This window comes from Entelurus aequoreus, linkage group LG19 (genome assembly GCF_033978785.1).
Source record: "Entelurus aequoreus isolate RoL-2023_Sb linkage group LG19, RoL_Eaeq_v1.1, whole genome shotgun sequence".
Lineage (NCBI taxonomy): Eukaryota > Metazoa > Chordata > Actinopteri > Syngnathiformes > Syngnathidae > Entelurus > Entelurus aequoreus.
In genome coordinates, this window is record NC_084749.1 from 45,685,744 (window position 1) to 45,703,690 (window position 17,947).

At 36.5% G+C, this 17,947-nt stretch overlaps 1 protein-coding gene across 1 annotated transcript in view; it reads right to left on the minus strand.

Annotated features, from left to right (window-relative positions):
• The window catches only part of cp (ceruloplasmin), a 43,755-nt gene that overhangs the window by 11,652 nt on the left and 14,156 nt on the right, over positions 1–17,947 (minus strand). Inside the window, exons 9-17 of the mRNA XM_062028562.1 lie at positions 13,063–13,203; positions 12,918–12,962; positions 12,635–12,849; positions 10,676–10,826; positions 10,367–10,579; positions 8,456–8,660; positions 4,130–4,269; positions 3,926–4,054; positions 3,477–3,583 (exon numbers count right to left, since the gene is read on the minus strand). Coding sequence (XP_061884546.1) covers positions 3,477–3,583; positions 3,926–4,054; positions 4,130–4,269; positions 8,456–8,660; positions 10,367–10,579; positions 10,676–10,826; positions 12,635–12,849; positions 12,918–12,962; positions 13,063–13,203 — 1,346 coding nt within the window. The remainder of the gene's footprint in view (positions 1–3,476; positions 3,584–3,925; positions 4,055–4,129; positions 4,270–8,455; positions 8,661–10,366; positions 10,580–10,675; positions 10,827–12,634; positions 12,850–12,917; positions 12,963–13,062; positions 13,204–17,947) is intronic.

Genomic DNA, 17,947 nt, shown 5'->3' on the forward strand with positions numbered 1-17,947 from the left:
TGAGGGTGGTCCCAAAAAGGAGAGATTTTTCAAATTGACTGTGTGTCGGTTTTTAAAAGCGCTCCCCCTCTGGTCAACATATGAAATAACAAGTGTGTGTGTAAGAAATCGAAATGCGCCCCCTTTGGCCAAAATTAATTTAAAAAAATAAAATAAACATGTATACAGAGACATACTATAATAACTTGAAGTAATTAATGAGGATTAAAAACCAATTACAAACAAAAATCCGAGAAAAAAAAAGACTAACTAAAAGCAGTCTTTTTCTCAAAATGTGTTGACTTTTTTCTTATAAAATTGAGAAAAGTTTCTCATATTCTTTCTGTTTCTGCAATATTGCAATATTTTCTCGTAAAATGATTACTTTTTAATGCAAAATGGTGACATTTGTCATATAAATTCTGACGCGTATCACAATATTGGCAATTTTTTTGTTGTTCTGGTAAAACAGTGACCTTTTTTGAGTAAAATTATGACTTTTGTCATCATTTTGCCGAGTAAAATTCCGATTATTATTATAATATTGCCAAAATGTTAAAGTTTTCTTATAAAATTGTGACTTTTGTCGAGTAAAACGACGACTCTTTCCATAAAATTGCCAAAATGTTAAGCTTTTCTTGTAAAATTGCGAATGTTATTGAGTAAAATTCCTACTTTTATCATAATATTGCACAAATGTTCCGTTTTTCTTGTAAAATTCCGACTTGCATTGAGTAAAATGACGACTTTTATTATAATACTGCCAAAATTCAAAGTTTTTCTTGTGAAATTGTGACCTTTTTCTTGTGAAATTCCAACTAATTTTCACAACAAGCTTTTTTATATTTGCATAGTATGTGTGTATTATTCATGTTGTAAATACACATCTAATGCAGAATGTCTCATTTGCACCCCTGCTGGTGAAATGTATCAAAATGAGGGTGGTCCCAAAAAGGAGGGATTTTTCAAATTGACTCTGTGTCGCTTTTAAAAGTGCTCCCCCTCTGGTCAACATATGAAATAACAAGTGTGTGTAAACATTGGAAGTGTATGTAATAACAATTGTGTATACAAAATTGAAATGCGCCCCTTTTGGCCAAAATTAATTTAAAAAATAAAATAAATATGTATATAGAGACATACTGTAATAACTTGAAGTAAATAATGAAGATTAAAAACTAATTACAAACAAAAAATCCCCCCAAAAAGACATTAACTGAAAGCGGTCTTTTTCTCAAAATGTGTCAACTTTTTTTTTATATAAAATTGGGAACAATTTCTCATATTCTTTCTGGCTCTGTAATATTGCAATATTTTCTCGTAAAAGTATTACTTTTTAATGCAAAATGGTGACATTTGTCACATACAATTCTGACTTTTATGACAATGTTGCCAATTTTTTTTGTTGTTCTTGTAAAATGGTGACATTTTTTGAGTAAAATTATTACTTTTTTCATAATTTTGCCAAGTAAAATTCAGATTATTATAATAAAAATTTAACTTTGGTCAAGTAAAATTACGACTGTTTTCATAAAATTGCCAAAATGTTAAGCTTTCCTTGTAAAATTGTGACTGTTATTGAGTAAAATTCCAACTTTTATCATAACATGGCACAAACCCTAACCCTAACCCTCTTGTAAAATTTTGACTTGTGTTGAGTAAAATGACGACTTTTTATTGTAAAAATGCCAAAATTATAAGTTTTTCTAGTGAAATTGTGACCTTTTTCTTGTGAAATTCCAACTAAAGCTTTTTTATATTTGCATAGTATGTATATATTATTAATGTTGTAAATACTAATCTTTATATATCTAGAAAGGCTGGTCCTAAAGAGGGAGGCATTTTCGGCGGTGTCGAGATTGCACGAAATACAATAATGTGTGTGTGTGTGTGTGTGTGTGTGTGTGTGTGTGTGTGTGTGTGTGTGTGTGTGTGTGTGTGTGTGTGTGTGTGTGTGTGTGTGTGTGTGTGTGTGTGTGCGTGTTTTCTTGTATTTTTACCCTTCTTGAGACATCAACAAGGAAAAGTAGCTTCCATAAAAGACATTACCAAAAGCAGTCTTTTCCTCACAATGTGTTGACCTTTTTCTCATGAAATTGGGAACAATTTCTCATGTTCTTTCTGTTTCTGTAATATTGCAATATTTTCTCATAAAATTATTACTTTTGATGTAAAATTATTACTTTTCAATGCAAAATGGTGACATTTGTCATATCCAATTCTGACTTTTATCACAATATTGCCAATTGTTTTATTGTTCTTGTAAAATAGTGACCTTTTTTGAGTAAAATTATGACTTTTGTCATCATTTTGCCGAGTAAAATTCCGATTATTGTTATAATATTGCCAAAATGTTGAAGTTTTCTTATAAAATTGTGACTTTTGTCGACTAAAATTACGACTATTTTCATAAAATTGCACAAATGTTCCGTTTTTCTTGTAAAATTTTGACTTGTGTTGAGTAATAATTACGGCTTTTATTGTAAAAATGCCAAAATTCTAAGTTTTTTCTTGTGTAATTGTGACCTTTTTCTTGTGAAATTCCAACTAAAGCTTTTTTATATTTGCATAGTATGTATATATTATTAATGTTGTAAATACACATCTTTATATATCTAGAAAGGCTGGTCCTAAAGAGGGAGGCATTTTCGGCGGTCTCGAGATTGTACGAAATACAATAATGTGTGTGTGTGTGTGTGTGTGTGTGTGTGTGTGTGTGTGTGTGTGTGTGTGTGTGTGTGTGTGTGTTTTCTTGTGTTTTTACCCTTCTTGAGACATCAACAAGGAAAAGTAGCTTCCATAAAAGACATTACCAAAAGCAGTCTTTTTCTCACAATGTGTTGACCTTTTTCTTATGAAATTGGGAACAATTTCTCATGTTCTTTCTGTTTCTGTAATATTGCAATATTTTCTCATAAAATTATTACTTTTGATGTAAAATTATTACTTTTTAATGCAAAATGGTGACATTTGTCATATCCAATTCTGACTTTTATCACAATATTGCCAATTGTTTTGTTGTTCTTGTAAAATAGCGACCTTTTTTGAGTAAAATTATGACTTTTGTCATCATTTTGCCGAGTAAAATTCCGATTATTATTATAATATTGCCAAAATGTTAAAGTTTTCTTATAAAATTGTGACTTTTGTCGAGTAAAATTACGACTATTTTCATAAAATTGCACAAATGTTCCGTTTTTCTTGTAAAATTTTGACTTGTGTTGAGTAATAATTACGGCTTTTATTGTAAAAATGCCAAAATTCTAAGTTTTTTCTTGTGTAATTGTGACCTTTTTCTTGTGAAATTCCAACTAAAGCTTTTTTATATTTGCATAGTATGTATATATTATTAATGTTGTAAATACACATCTTTATATATCTAGAAAGGCTGGTCCTAAAGAGGGAGGCATTTTTCAGAGGTCTCAAAAAGGTAAGAAATACAAGCGTGTGTGTGTGTGTGTGTGTGTGTGTGTGTGTGTGTGTGTTGTACAGCACACCTTGGCAACATCCACCGTGGAGTAGTATGCTGACACGGAGCACTCCTCCTGCTCAGTGGTAGGTCCTGTAGTCTTAGTGACATACCACTCATAGATGTGAGTCTCACCTGTGAAGCACATTTAATAATTCATGTTAAGACTTTGTAACCAATATAATATCTCCTCAAAGGTTGTCTTGTAAGCCACTCTCCGACTTTAATGAATAGAAATGGATACCTAGTTATGTTCCTGAAAGAGAACCACATGTTTCTATTAATAATCAAAATTCGAATAGCGTTAACTTAGTTTCTGGAGTTCCTTGTATTTCTAATCTTTAGCAATGATTTAAAATACCGTAATTTCCGGACCATAGGGTGCATTAAAGGAGTCATATTATTTATTTTTTTTTCTAAATAATAATAATATGACTAGACCCACTCGACGTCCATTGCATCCGGTCTCCTCTCTACCTGGTTTGGTGTGGTAAACATTGGGGCTTTCAGTCTTGACTCCGTGGGCGTGGATGGAGTACGGTCTGGAGGCCGTGTTCTTGAAAACCACTTTCACTTTGTCTCCCACGTCAGCGTGGATCATGGGACCTGAGAGAGAAGACGCTGATCAAATGGGAGCCCGAAAAAGTATATGAAATAGTATTTACCCTCGCCAAAACCTACCCATGACGCCGAGGTGTTCCATGTCCGCGCCTCTCTCCACCTGCTTGGCGAACTTGTCGTTGGTGAACTGGCGGTAGACCACCTTCTTGTAGCGCGAGCCGATGAAGCCGCCTTGCTGGTCCAGGAAAACAGTGGCGGGACTGCAGTAGAAGAGGCACAGTTCATACAATAGCAACAAATAATGCATGAATAAATGCTGAATGCAAATCAAGCAATATTAATCATGATCAGTCAATGAAGTACATTGCCTATTATTGTGATAATTAGTGTGTTAAGATGAATATTTAACCCTTGTGTAGTGTTCATATTGTTGTTACTCAGCCAGCGTTTGTGGGTCTGATGGACCCGTTGCATTTTGTGGCTTTTAATGCCTCACCATCAAACACTTTTATGTTAAAATACTGAACAGATGTTTACCTTATTTGTGATTTAGGGCTATATAAATAAACATTGATTGATTGATTGATTATCCCAATAAACATCTGTTCCGTATTTTAACATAAAAGTGTTTGATTACTACAATATCACCAAAAATGTAGAAACACCACTGAAAGTATCACTAAAAATGTAGAAACATCATTAAAAAAATCACAAAAAATGTAGAAACGTCACTAAAAGTATCACTAAAAATGTAGAAACATCATTAAAAATATCACAAAAAATGTAGAAACATCATTAAAAATATCACAAAAAATGTAGAAACGTCACTAAAAGTATCACTAAACATTTTTAAACATCACTGAAAGTATCACTAAAATATTACTACAATATCACAAAAAAATGTAGAAACATCACAAAAAATGTAACAAAAAATGTAGAAACGTCACTCAAAGTATCATAAAAATATTACTTAAATATTACTACAGTATCACAAAAAATGAAGAAACATCACTAAAAGTATCACTAAAATATCAATAAAATATCAATAAAATATGTGATATTTTAGTGATACTTTTAGTGATGTTTCTACATTTTTTGTGATATTGTAGTCATATTTTAGTAATATTTTAGCGATACTTTTAGTGATGTTTCTACATTTTTTGTGATATTTTATTAATTTTTGCTGATACTTTTAGTGGCGTTTCTACATTTTTAGTGATACTTTTAGTGATGTTTCTACATTTTTATGTTAAAATACTGAACAGATGTTTACCTTATCCCAATAAACATCTGCTCATTATTTTAACATTAAAGTGTTTGATTACTACAATATCACCAAAAATGTAGAAACATCACTGAAAGTATCACTAAAAAATGTAGAAACATCATTAAAAATATCACAAAAATTGTAGAAACGTCACTAAAAGTATCACTAAAATATCACTAAACCTTTTTAAACATCACTGAAAGTATCACTAAAATATTACTACAATATCACAAAAAAATTTAGAAACATCACAAAAAATGTAACAAAAAATGTAGAAACGTCACTCAAAGTATCATGAAAATATTACTTAAATATTACTACAGTATCACAAAAAATGAAGAAACATCACTAAAAGTATCACTAAAATATCAATAAAATATGTGATATTTTAGTGATACTTTTAGTGATGTTTCTACATTTTTTGTGATATTGTAGTAATATTTTAGTAATATTTTAGCGATACTTTTAGTGATGTTTCTACATTTTTTGTGATATTTTATTAATTTTTAGTGATACTTTTAGTGGCGTTTCTACATTTTTAGTGATACTTTTAGTGATGTTTCTACATTTTTATATTAAAATACTGAACAGATGTTCACCTTATCCCAATAAACATCTGCTCATTATTTTAACATTAAAGTGTTTGATTACTACAATATCACCAAAAATGTAGAAACATCACTGAAAGTATCACTAAAAATGTAGAAACATCATTAAAAATATCACAAAAAATGCAGAAACGTCACTAAAAGTATCACTAAAATATCACAAAAAAATTAGAAACATCACTAAAAGTATCACTAAAATATTACTACAATATCACAAAAAAATGTAGAAACATCACAAAAAATGTAACAAAAAATGTAGAAACGTCACTCAAAGTATCATAAAAATATTACTTAAATATTACTACAGTATCACAAAAAATGAAGAAACATCACTAAAAGTATCACTAAAATATCAATAAAATATCAATAAAATATGTGATATTTTAGTGATACTTTTAGTGATGTTTCTACATTTTTTGTGATATTGTAGTAATATTTTAGTAATATTTTAGCGATACTTTTAGTGATGTTTCTACATTTTTTGTGATATTTTATTAATTTTTAGTGATACTTTTAGTGGCGTTTCTACATTTTTAGTGATACTTTTAGTGATGTTTCTACATTTTTATGTTAAAATACTGAACAGATGTTTACCTTATCCCAATAAACATCTGCTCATTATTTTAACATTAAAGTGTTTGATTACTACAATATCTCCAAAAATGTAGAAACATCACTGAAAGTATCACTAAAAATGTAGAAACATCATTAAAAATATCACAAAAAATGCAGAAACGTCACTAAAAGTATCACTAAAATATCACAAAAACATTATCACAAAAAAATGTAGAAACATCACAAAAAATGTAACAAAAAATGTAGAAACGTCACTAAAAGTATCACTAAAATATTACTACAATATCACCAAAAATGTGGAAACATCACTAAAAGTATCACTAAAATATCAATAAAATATCAATAAAATATGTGATATTTTAGTGATACTTTCAGTGATGTTTCTACATTTTTGGTGATATAGTAGTAATATTTTAGTAATATTTTAGTGAAACTTTTAGTGATGTTTCTACATTTTTAGTGATATTTTGTTAATGTTTAGTGATACTTTTACTGACGTTTCTATATTTTTATGTTAAAATACTGAACAGATGTTTATTGGGATAAGGTAAACATCGGTTCAGTATTTTAACATAAAAGTGTTTGATTACTACAATATCACCAAAAATGTAGAAACATCACTGAAAGTATCACAAAAAATATAGAAACATCACTAAAAGTATCAATAAAATATCAATAAAATATTACTACACTATCACTAAAATGTAGAAACATTTTAGTGATATTTTAGTGATACTTTTAGTGATGTTTCTACATTTTTTGTGATATTGTAGTAATATTTTAGTAGTATTTTAGTGATACTTTTAGTGATGTTTCTACATTTTTTGTGATATTTTATTAATTTTTAGTGATACTTTTAGTGACGTTTTTACATTTTTATGTTAAAATACTAAACAAATGTTTACCTTATCCCAATAAACATCTGTTCAGTATTTTAACATAAAAGTGTTTGATTAATACAATATCACCAAAAATGTAGAAACATCACTAAAAGTATCACTAAAATATCACCAAAAATGTAGAAACATCACCAAAAGTATCACTAAAATATTACTACAATATCACAAAAAAATGTAGAAACATCACAAAAAATGTAACAAAAAATTTAGAAACGTCACTAAAAGTATCACTAAAATATTACTACACTATCACAAAAAATGTACAAACATCACTAAAAGTATCAATAAAATATCATTACAATATCACTAAAATGTAGAAACATTTTAGAGATATTTTAGTGATACTTTTAGTGATGTTTCTAGATTTTTTGTGATATTGTAGTAATATTTTAGTAATATTTTAGTGATACTTTTACACTTCATTCTCGAGTTAAGTATATTGTTATTTGATTATTATATATGTATATTGTAATATATATAATAAATCATAGAGGTTTACTGTCCCCTTGTAGAACTGTGCCGTCACTACTCCTCCTGCTATATGTAACAATAACACCCATTTAGTCACCTTGTATACGCTTTTAATCTAATATAGTAATACTGCTTGAGGCTGGGCCAATCAGTGGCCACGATACTGAACAGCGTGCTCTGATTGGCTTGGTCTCCTCTAGTGGCCAATACTACTGTAATTTTGATATGTTTTTAAGTTTATTTGGCCATGTTATGCTAGAAAATGCTTAAATTAGGCCGAAAATGTTGTAAAATATTTTGAAGTTTAAAAAAAAAAAATCTGAGATGTGGTGAAGCCACAATATGTAAATAAATACATTATATTGTCAAAAGTATTTGGCCACCTGCCTTGACTCACATATGAACTTGAAGTGCCATCCCATTCCTAACCCATAGGGTTCCATATGATGTGGGTCAACCCACTATATTGCCAAATACTTTTGGCAATATAGTGTATTTCCATTTTGACAAAACAAATATCTTGTTCTCAGAATGCTATTTGGAAGTTCTGGCCGTTTGTTGTCCTGCCGCTCATTGTTTTTGTGTTGAAAATAGTGAGTACTGCACAAGCTGACTTTAATGTTACCTTTGCTGACCTCGGAACATCTCAGCCTCCCAAGTACGGTTGGGAGAGTAGTCCCAGTCCACCTCCATGGCAGCGATGTAGTAGGTTTTAGAATGGAGCATGGTCTCACCCTGTCGCTGGAAGATGCTGCACTTCTGCACCGTGTAATTGGCTCGCATTCCTCCTCGGTAATGGTTAACCGTCGGAGACGACACTTCAAATTGACCTGTGCAACGCAAACACATAGGTAAATAATCGGGACCACACCTGGCTAAATTGGGGCTCCCAATGAGCCCCGCTCATTCCAACATTTTTAAGAAAGTTTGTACTATTTCAATCAAACCTGATTAGAATTTGATGCATGTTCTGTATTAAAAATAATGGTAAACAAAATAACACATTTTACATAATTAAAACATACATTTTGCAAACCTTCATGAAAAACTCCAATCAAGATTTTAACCAAAAACTGTCTTACAAGAATGCACTAACAAGGGACACTTAGGACATGTGGGGAAATTTTCAGTGACGGAGCATGAAGGGGCTAGGAATACGTTTGTGGTAAAAATGTCATATGAAGCGCCCTGTCAGTCCTTATTTGACATTTTTTACATGTTTTTCTTTATGCAAAAAAGGGCACAAGTTAATGTCAAGCTGTAATTATTTGTATAGTGCAACATTTGAAAACAGCCATTAGTGCCCCAAAGTGCTGTACAAATTAAAAACAGAAATATAAAACAATAGTATAAAAATCACAATAAGTACAAACAAACACATTTTTATATTTTCATTTATACATTTTCCTTATTTTAATGGATATTCCTTATTTTATTTCTACTGCTGTTTTATTATTCTCTGCATTTGACCCATCACCCTTGATCACCCCCTGGGAGGTGAGGGGAGCAGTGAGCAGCAGCGGTGGCCACGCCGAGGAATAATTTTTGGTGATTTAACCCCCAATTCCAACCCTTGATGCTGAGTGCCAAGCAGGGAGGTAATGGCTCCCATTATTATAGTCTTTGGTATGACTCGGCCGGGGTTTGAACTCACAACCTACCGATCTCAGGGCGGCCACTGGTGCGCCCTATGGCCCGAAAAATACGGTACCGGCTAATAGACAGTTCAAGAGTCAAGGGAGGGCGGAGGGAGGACTTGGTGGTGGGTTGCCGGGCCAAGTGTCCCCGAATCCACCAGGGACGAGTGAGGTGGCGGCGGCGGAAAACGGAACGCCGCTGCCGCAGGTGGGCATGAGTGGCACCAGAAGTTCAGCAGTTGGAGAGTTCTGCGCCTACGTCCTGGGCGGCGCTGCTGTTTGCGCCACTGGCGTTCATTAATTGACCCCTGAGAGAGCCGCTTGCGCAGCCGGCCAGCTAGAGGTCGCAGATGCTGGCGATGAGGACGAGAGCCGCGCCGTGGGAAGGCCCGCCGGAGACGAGGAAGGTGGCGGCGCCGTGGGAAGGCCCACCGGAGACGAGGAAGGTGGCAGCGCCGTAGGAAGGCCCGCCGGAGACCAGGAAGGTGGCGGCGCAGTGGTAGGGCCCGCCGAAGACGATGAAGATGGAGGCACCTCAGGAGCTTGAGCGGCAGGCAAAGGAAGCAGCCGTGGAGCAGGAACCGGAACTGGAGGGGGACGAGTCAGGTGGCGGCGGCGGCGAACGGAACGGGCGCCGGAAGTTGGCAGACCCGTCAGAGATCCTGTTCTGTCTCCCTGTAATGTTTGTCTGCTTTTGAATGGGATTGTGCTGAAAATCTTAATTTCCCCTCGGGGATTATGAAAGGATTACTAATTCTGATTCTGATTCTTTGATGCGCCTTATAATCCGGTGCGCCTTTCGTATGAAAATAGCCCCGAATAGACCCGCTCATCGGCAGCGCGCCTTATACTCCGGTGCGCTCTATGGCTCGAAAAATACGGTACAGCGAGTCACATACCCATGCTGTCTGGCTCCATGGTCACCGTGTGGGAGATGTGTGGGAAAACAGAAATGGTGTCCATTCTGTTTTGGCGAAAGATGAAGCGGTTTCCCTGGAAGTAAAAGCTGTTGATGTCCGTCTCGGAGCCCAGTCCTGACAGGTGCCACGTAACTTTGTCCCCCTTACACATGGTAAGGCCTTTGAGGTTCCCGTATATAAATCCATTGATGGCTAAGAGGAATAAAAAGAAAAATTTAACATTTTAGGTTGAAGTATTTAAGTACAATTAAGATAATACAGTAATTTAGTTTAATTTAGTTTACCTACCGTGCATTTTGTTGCTCTCAATAAAGCCCTCATCCTCCTTGTTAACCGTGGCGGGAGCTGTGGTGAAGGCCCGGATGTTATCATCTAGATACCAGCTCAGGTTTTCATCGAACACCGTAGCCAGCAGGTGGAACTCTTTATTATAGTTTTTCTATATTGTAGGGATAAAGGGAAAGTGGAAAAAAAATGTTAAAAGCCCTTTATTCCGATTTTTAACACACTTTTCACTGGCGGGCGACAACATGCAGTAAAACTTTAACTTTAACTTTAACTTTAAAACACAGTATGTCTATAACAGGGTTTTTCAGCCTTATTTTTTGGGCCAAAGCACATTTTTTACGTTGAAAAAATGCGGAGGCACACACACCACCAGCAGAAAACATTAAAAAACGAAACTCAGTTGACAGTAAAAAGTTGTTGTCGCAAATGTTGGGTATGACTTTAAACCAGGGGTCACCAACCTTTTTGAAACCAAGAGCTACTTCTTGGGTACTGATTAATGTGAAGGGCTACCAGTTTGATACACACTTAAATAAATTGCCAGAAATAGCCAATTTGCTCAATTTACCTTTAACTCTATGTTATTATTAATAATTAATGATATTCACACTTAATTGAACGGTTTAAAAGAGGAGAAAACACGAAAAAAATGACAACTAAATTTTGAAACATAGTTTATCTTCAATTTCGACACTTTAAAATTCAAAATTCAACCAAAAAAAAGAAGAGAAAAACTAGCTAATTCGAATCATTTTGAAAAAATTTAAAAAATAATTAATGGAACATCATTAGTAATTTTTCCTGATTAAGATTAATTTTAGAATTTTGATGACATGTTTTAAATAAATTAAAATCCAATCTGCACTTTGTTAGAATATATAACAAATTGGACCAAGCTATATTTCTAACAAAGACAAATCATTATTTCTTCTAGATTTTCCAGAACAAAAATTTTAAAAGAAATTCAAAAGACTTTGAAATAAGATTTAAGATTGATTCTACAGATTTTCTGGATTTGCCAAAATAATTTCTTTGAATTTTAATCATAATAAGTTTGAAGAAATATTTCACAAATATTCTTCGTCGACAAAACAGAAACTAAAATGAAGAATTAAATAAAATGTTATTTATTATTCTTTACAATAAAAAAAAAAAATTTACTTGAATATTGATTCAAATTGTCAGGAAAGAAGAGGAAGGAATTTAAAAGGTAAAAAGGTATATGTGTTTAAGAATCCTAAAATAATTTTTAAGGTTGTATTTTTTCTCTAAAATTGTCTTTCTGAAAGATATACTGTAAGAAGCAAAGTAAAACAATTAATTAATTTATTTAAACAAGGGAAGACCAAGTCTTTAAAATATTTTCTTGGATTTTCAAATTCTATTTGAGTTTTGTCTCTCTTAGAATTAAAAATGTCAGGCAAAGCGAGACCAGCTTGCTAGTAAATAAATAAAATTTAAAAAATAGAGGCAGCTCACTGGTAAGTGCTGCTATTTGAGCTGTTTTTTAGAACAGGCCAGCAGGCTACTCATCTGGTCCTTACGGGCTACCTGGTGCCCGCGGGCACCGCGTTGGTGACCCCTGAACTAGACCATAACCAAGCATGCATCACTATAGCTCTTGTCTCAAAGTAGGTGTACTGTCACCACCTGTGAATTAATTTTAGTTTTTTGCTGTTTTGCTATGTGTAGTGTTTTAGTTCTTGTCTTGCGCTCCGATTTTGAACCAAACTTCATGAGTGTTTTTAGATGTGTTTCTTGCTACTTTATTTGTCTACAAGGTGCGCCTAATATATGAAAAAAGATCCAAAATAGACTATTCATCGGCAGTGCGCCTTATAATCCGGTGTGCCCTATGGTCCAGAAAATACGGTATATGTTTTTTTTTTTTTTGCACATTCTACACAAGTCCATACAGTTAAAAGAAAAAAAGAATACACACTCGGTTTTTGTACTCACCTGTGTTCCTTTCTTGAGCGATCCGGGTCGACAGACAAGCATTGGTCCAACTAGCCCGGAGCTGGTGTCCTTGACAGGGTCTACTCCGGAGTAGTACAGGTAGGTCAGACAGTCCGCTTCCCTCTGCACAGGCCCGGCACCCACAGGCACCAACCAGTCGTAGGTGTGCGTCTTCCCTGGTGCTACCAGAGCAGCTGGAGGAGGAGTCACTGTTCCTGTTGCAGTATCAACATGTGGAACACTCCTCAATCAACATTAACATGCGATGGATGTTGTCACTTACGTCGTTCTCCTTTTAATTCCCTGAATTTTTTTGCGGAGTAGGACTCTGTAAATGAATGCAAAAGCAGACCGGATATATACATATAAACATACATAAGGTTTCACAATGAAATACATTGCCCATAATGCAGTCGCAGTGTTTTGACCTTCGAGCTCATTGTGATAGAGCGTCCCATCCTGCTCAATAGTGTACTGGACACCGTGAGCCTGTATCGAGTAAGGCCGACTGGCCTTGTTCTTAAACACCACCTTGATGGTGTCTTTCTCTTCGGCTCGCAGCACGGGACCTAGAGGGGTCACAAAATGACAACACGTTTAGGTTTGTTTGACATTTAGAACTACTGTTGCGGTATGTTCAGAAGATGTTTACGTACAGTCGCGGTCAAAAGTTCACATGCACTTCACACCATTATGTTAGATCCACTATGGACTGGACTCTCACACTATTATGTTAGATCCACTATGGACTGGACTTTCACACTATTATGTTAAATCCACTATGGACTGGACTCTCACACTATTATGTTAGATCCACTATGGACTGGACTCTCACAATATTATGTTAGATCCACTATGGACTGGACTCTCACTATTATGTTAGATCCACTATGGACTGGACTCTCACACTATTATGTTAGATCCACTATGGACTGGACTCTCACACTATTATGTTAGATCCACTATGGACTGGACTCTCACTATTATGTTAGATCCACTATGGACTGGACTCTCACTATTATGTTAGATCCACTATGGACTGGACTCTCACTATTATGTAAGATCCACTATGGACTGGACTCTCACACTATTATGTTAGATCCACTATGGACTGGACTCTCACACTATTATGTTAGATCCACTATGGACTGGACTCTCACTATTATGTTAGATCCACTATGGACTGGACTCTCACTATTATGTAAGATCCACTATGGACTGGACTCTCACACTATTATGTTAGATCCACTATGGACTGGACTCTCACACTATTATGTTAGATCCACTATGGACTGGATTCTCACTATTATGTTAGATCCACTATGGACTGGACTCTCACTATTATGTTAGATCCACTATGGACTGGACTCTCACTATTATGTTAGATCCACTATGGACTGGACTCTCACTATTATGTTACATCCACTATGGACTGGACTCTCACACTATTATGTTAGATCCACTATGGACTGGACTTTCACACTATTATGTTAAATCCACTATGGACTGGACTCTCACACTATTATGTTAGATCCACTATGGACTGGACTCTCACAATATTATGTTAGATCCACTATGGACTGGACTCTCACAATATTATGTTAGATCCACTATGGACTGGACTCTCACTATTATGTTAGATCCACTATGGACTGGACTCTCACACTATTATGTTAGATCCACTATGGACTGGACTCTCACACTATTATGTTAGATCCACTATGGACTGGACTCTCATTATTATGTTAGATCCACTATGGACTGGACTCTCACTATTATGTTAGATCCACTATGGACTGGACTCTCACTATTATGTAAGATCCACTATGGACTGGACTCTCACACTATTATGTTAGATCCACTATGGACTGGACTCTCACACTATTATGTTAGATCCACTATGGACTGGACTCTCACTATTATGTTAGATCCACTATGGACTGGACTCTCACTATTATGTAAGATCCACTATGGACTGGACTCTCACACTATTATGTTAGATCCACTATGGACTGGACTCTCACACTATTATGTTAGATCCACTATGGACTGGATTCTCACTATTATGTTAGATCCACTATGGACTGGACTCTCACTATTATGTTAGATCCACTATGGACTGGACTCTCACTATTATGTTAGATCCACTATGGACTGGACTCTCACTATTATGTTAGATCCACTATGGACTGGACTCTCACACTATTATGTTAGATCCACTATGGACTGGACTCTCACAATATTATGTTAGATCCACTATGGACTGGACTCTCACACTATTATGTTAGATCCACTATGGACTGGGCTTTCGCTATTATGTTAGATCCACTATGGACTGGACTCTCACACTATTATGTTAGATCCACTATGGACTGGACTCTCACACTATTATGTTAGATCCACTATGGACTGGACTCTCACTATTATGTTAGATCCACTATGGACTGGACTCACACTATTATGTTAGATCCACTATGGACTGGACTCACACTATTATGTTAGATCCACTATGGACTGGACTCACACTATTATGTTAGATCCACTATGGACTGGGCTTTCACTATTATTTTAGATCCACTATGGACTGTCGAGTTTTGAGGAAAAAAAAGGATTTTAAGTGTGCCTTATAGTCCGGAAAGTACGGTACTATTGTGGTGGGGGGCGTGGCCTGCGGGCCTGCAGCGGAACGGGGTGTGCCAAGACCGGCTTTGAAGACAGCGATAGGTGAGTGGATGGCCCAGGTGTACCTTGTTATCTAATCACCTGTGGCCTTTATTAGCAGCAGCCGGAATGAGACATGCAGTTGAAATTGGAGGTGCTGATGAGCGGACGCAGGAGGAAAAGACATTGTGCTGGAAAGCAAGAGGCTCTCACCATTCTTGCAAATAAAACTGTGTTATACCCTGAATTCCGGGCTCTCCTAGCAGTGTGTGGTGGTCCGAAGAACCCACTAGAGGGCAACCTCTACAACTGGAAAATGTTTTCATGTAAACCAGAATGGCTAAAAATGTCCATGCAATGAGATTATACGAAATGTTCTGGCAGGGAATGTTTGTTATAATCAAAGTTAGCATTGTGTTTGGATTGAAAAGGTGTGCTTCTTCACAGTCAAGATGAATAAAAGAAGATTTTATCAATTGAACATCGGCTGTTTTTGTTTGAGAAAATTTATCAAAATTGGTATTTGCAGTTCTTGTGAAGTTACCATGAATTGATTAACGTGGACCCCGACTTAAACAAGTTGAAAAACGTATTCGGGTGTTACCATTTAGTGGTCAATTGTACGGAATATGTTCCGTATTTTTCGGACTATTAGTCGCAGTTTTTTTCAAAGTTTGGCTGCCGGGGGTGCGACTTATACTCAGGAGCGACTTATGTGTGAAATTATTAACACATTACCGTAAAATATCAAATAATATTATTTAGCTCAGTCACGTAAGAGACTAGACCAGTGGTTCTTAACCTGGGTTCGATGGAACCCTAGGGGTTCTGTGAGTCGGGCTCAGGGGTTCGGCGGAGGTCAAGACACACCCGACTCATCGTGTAAATACAAACTTCTCCCTATCGGCGTATTACGGATACGACAACAGCTGACTGATTTGCAGGTGTGTAATTTGTTGTGAGTTTATGTACTGTGTTGGTTTTGTTGTTTGAACAAGGTGATGTTCATGCACGCTTCATTTTGTGCACCAGTGACAAAACATGGTAACACTTTAGTATGAGGAACACATTCACCATTAATTAGTTGCTTATTAACATGCAAATTAGTAACATATTGGCTCTTAACTAGTCATTATTAACTACTTATTAATGCCTTATTCGGCATGGCCTTAATATAACTCTAACTCTCTAACCCTGACCCTAACCCTAACCAAATAACTGTAAATGAAGTCTTTGTTACTTAGAATATGTTCCCCATACTAAAGTGTTACCAAAAACATATAACTTTGTCTTGAATTTTTAAAAAAACAACATTTTATTTTTCACTAAAGAAGGGTTCGGTGAATCCATCCATCCATCTTCAACCGCTTATCCGGAATCAGGTCGCGGGGACAACAGCTCCAGCAGAGACCCCCAGAATTCCCTCTCCAGAGCAACATTAGCAACTTCCTCCTTGGGAATCCCGAAGCGTTCCAGGCCAGAGAGGAGATGTAATCCCCCCATCTGGTCCGTGGCCTGCCGCAGGGTCTCCTCCCAGTGGGACGTGCAACGAGGATCTCCCTAGGGAGACGCTGGTGAGGCATCCGCACGAGATGCCCGAACCACCTAAGCTGGCTCCTTTCCAAGCGAAGGAGCAGCGGCTCTACTCCGAGTCTCTCTCGGGTGACTGAACTTCTCACCCTATCTCTAAGGTAGATGCCAGCCACCCTTCTGAGGAAACTCATTTCGGCCGCTTGTATTCGCGATCCGCGATCTTATTCTTTCAGTCATGACCCACACTTCATGACCATAGGTGAAAGTAGGAATGTAGATAGCTCGGTAGACTGAGAGCTTTGCCTTCTGGCTCAGCTCTCGTTTGGTCACAACAGTGCGGCAGAGAGACTGCAATACTGCCCCAGCTGCTCCCATTCTCCGGCTGATTTCCTTCTCCATCTTTCCCTCACTCGTGAACAAGACCCCGAGATACTTAAACTCCTCCACCTGGGACAGAGTCTTGTCCTCTATCTGGACTGTACAAACCACTGGTTTCCTGCTGAGAACCATGGCCTCAGATTTGGAGATGCTGATCCTCATTCCAGCCGCTGAACACTCGGCTGCGAACCGATCCAGTGAGAGCTGAAGGACACGAACCGAAGGTGCCATCAGGACCACATCATCTGCAAACAGCAGTGACGCAACCTTTAGCCCCCGAGACGTATACCCTCTCCGCCATGGTCACGACTCTGCCTATCTCTAAGGGAGATGCCAGCCACCCTTCTGAGGAAACTCATTTCGGCCGATTGTATCCGCGATCTTATTCTTTCGGTCATGACCCACACTTCATGACCATAGGTGAGAGTAGGAATGTAGATAGCTCGGTAGACCGAGAGCTTTGGCTTCTGGCTCAGCTCTCGTTTGGTCACAACAGTGCGGCAGAGAGACTGCAATACTGCCCCAGCTGCTCCCATTCTCCGGCTGATTTCCTTCTCCATCCTTCCCTCACTCGTGAACAAGACCCCGAGATACTTAAACTCCTCCACCTGGGACAGAGTCTTGTCCTCTACCCGGACTGTACAAACCACCGGTTTCCTGCTGAGAACCATGGCCTCAGATTTGGAGATGCTGATCCTCATTCCAGCCGCTGAACACTCGGCTGCGAACCGATCCAGTGAG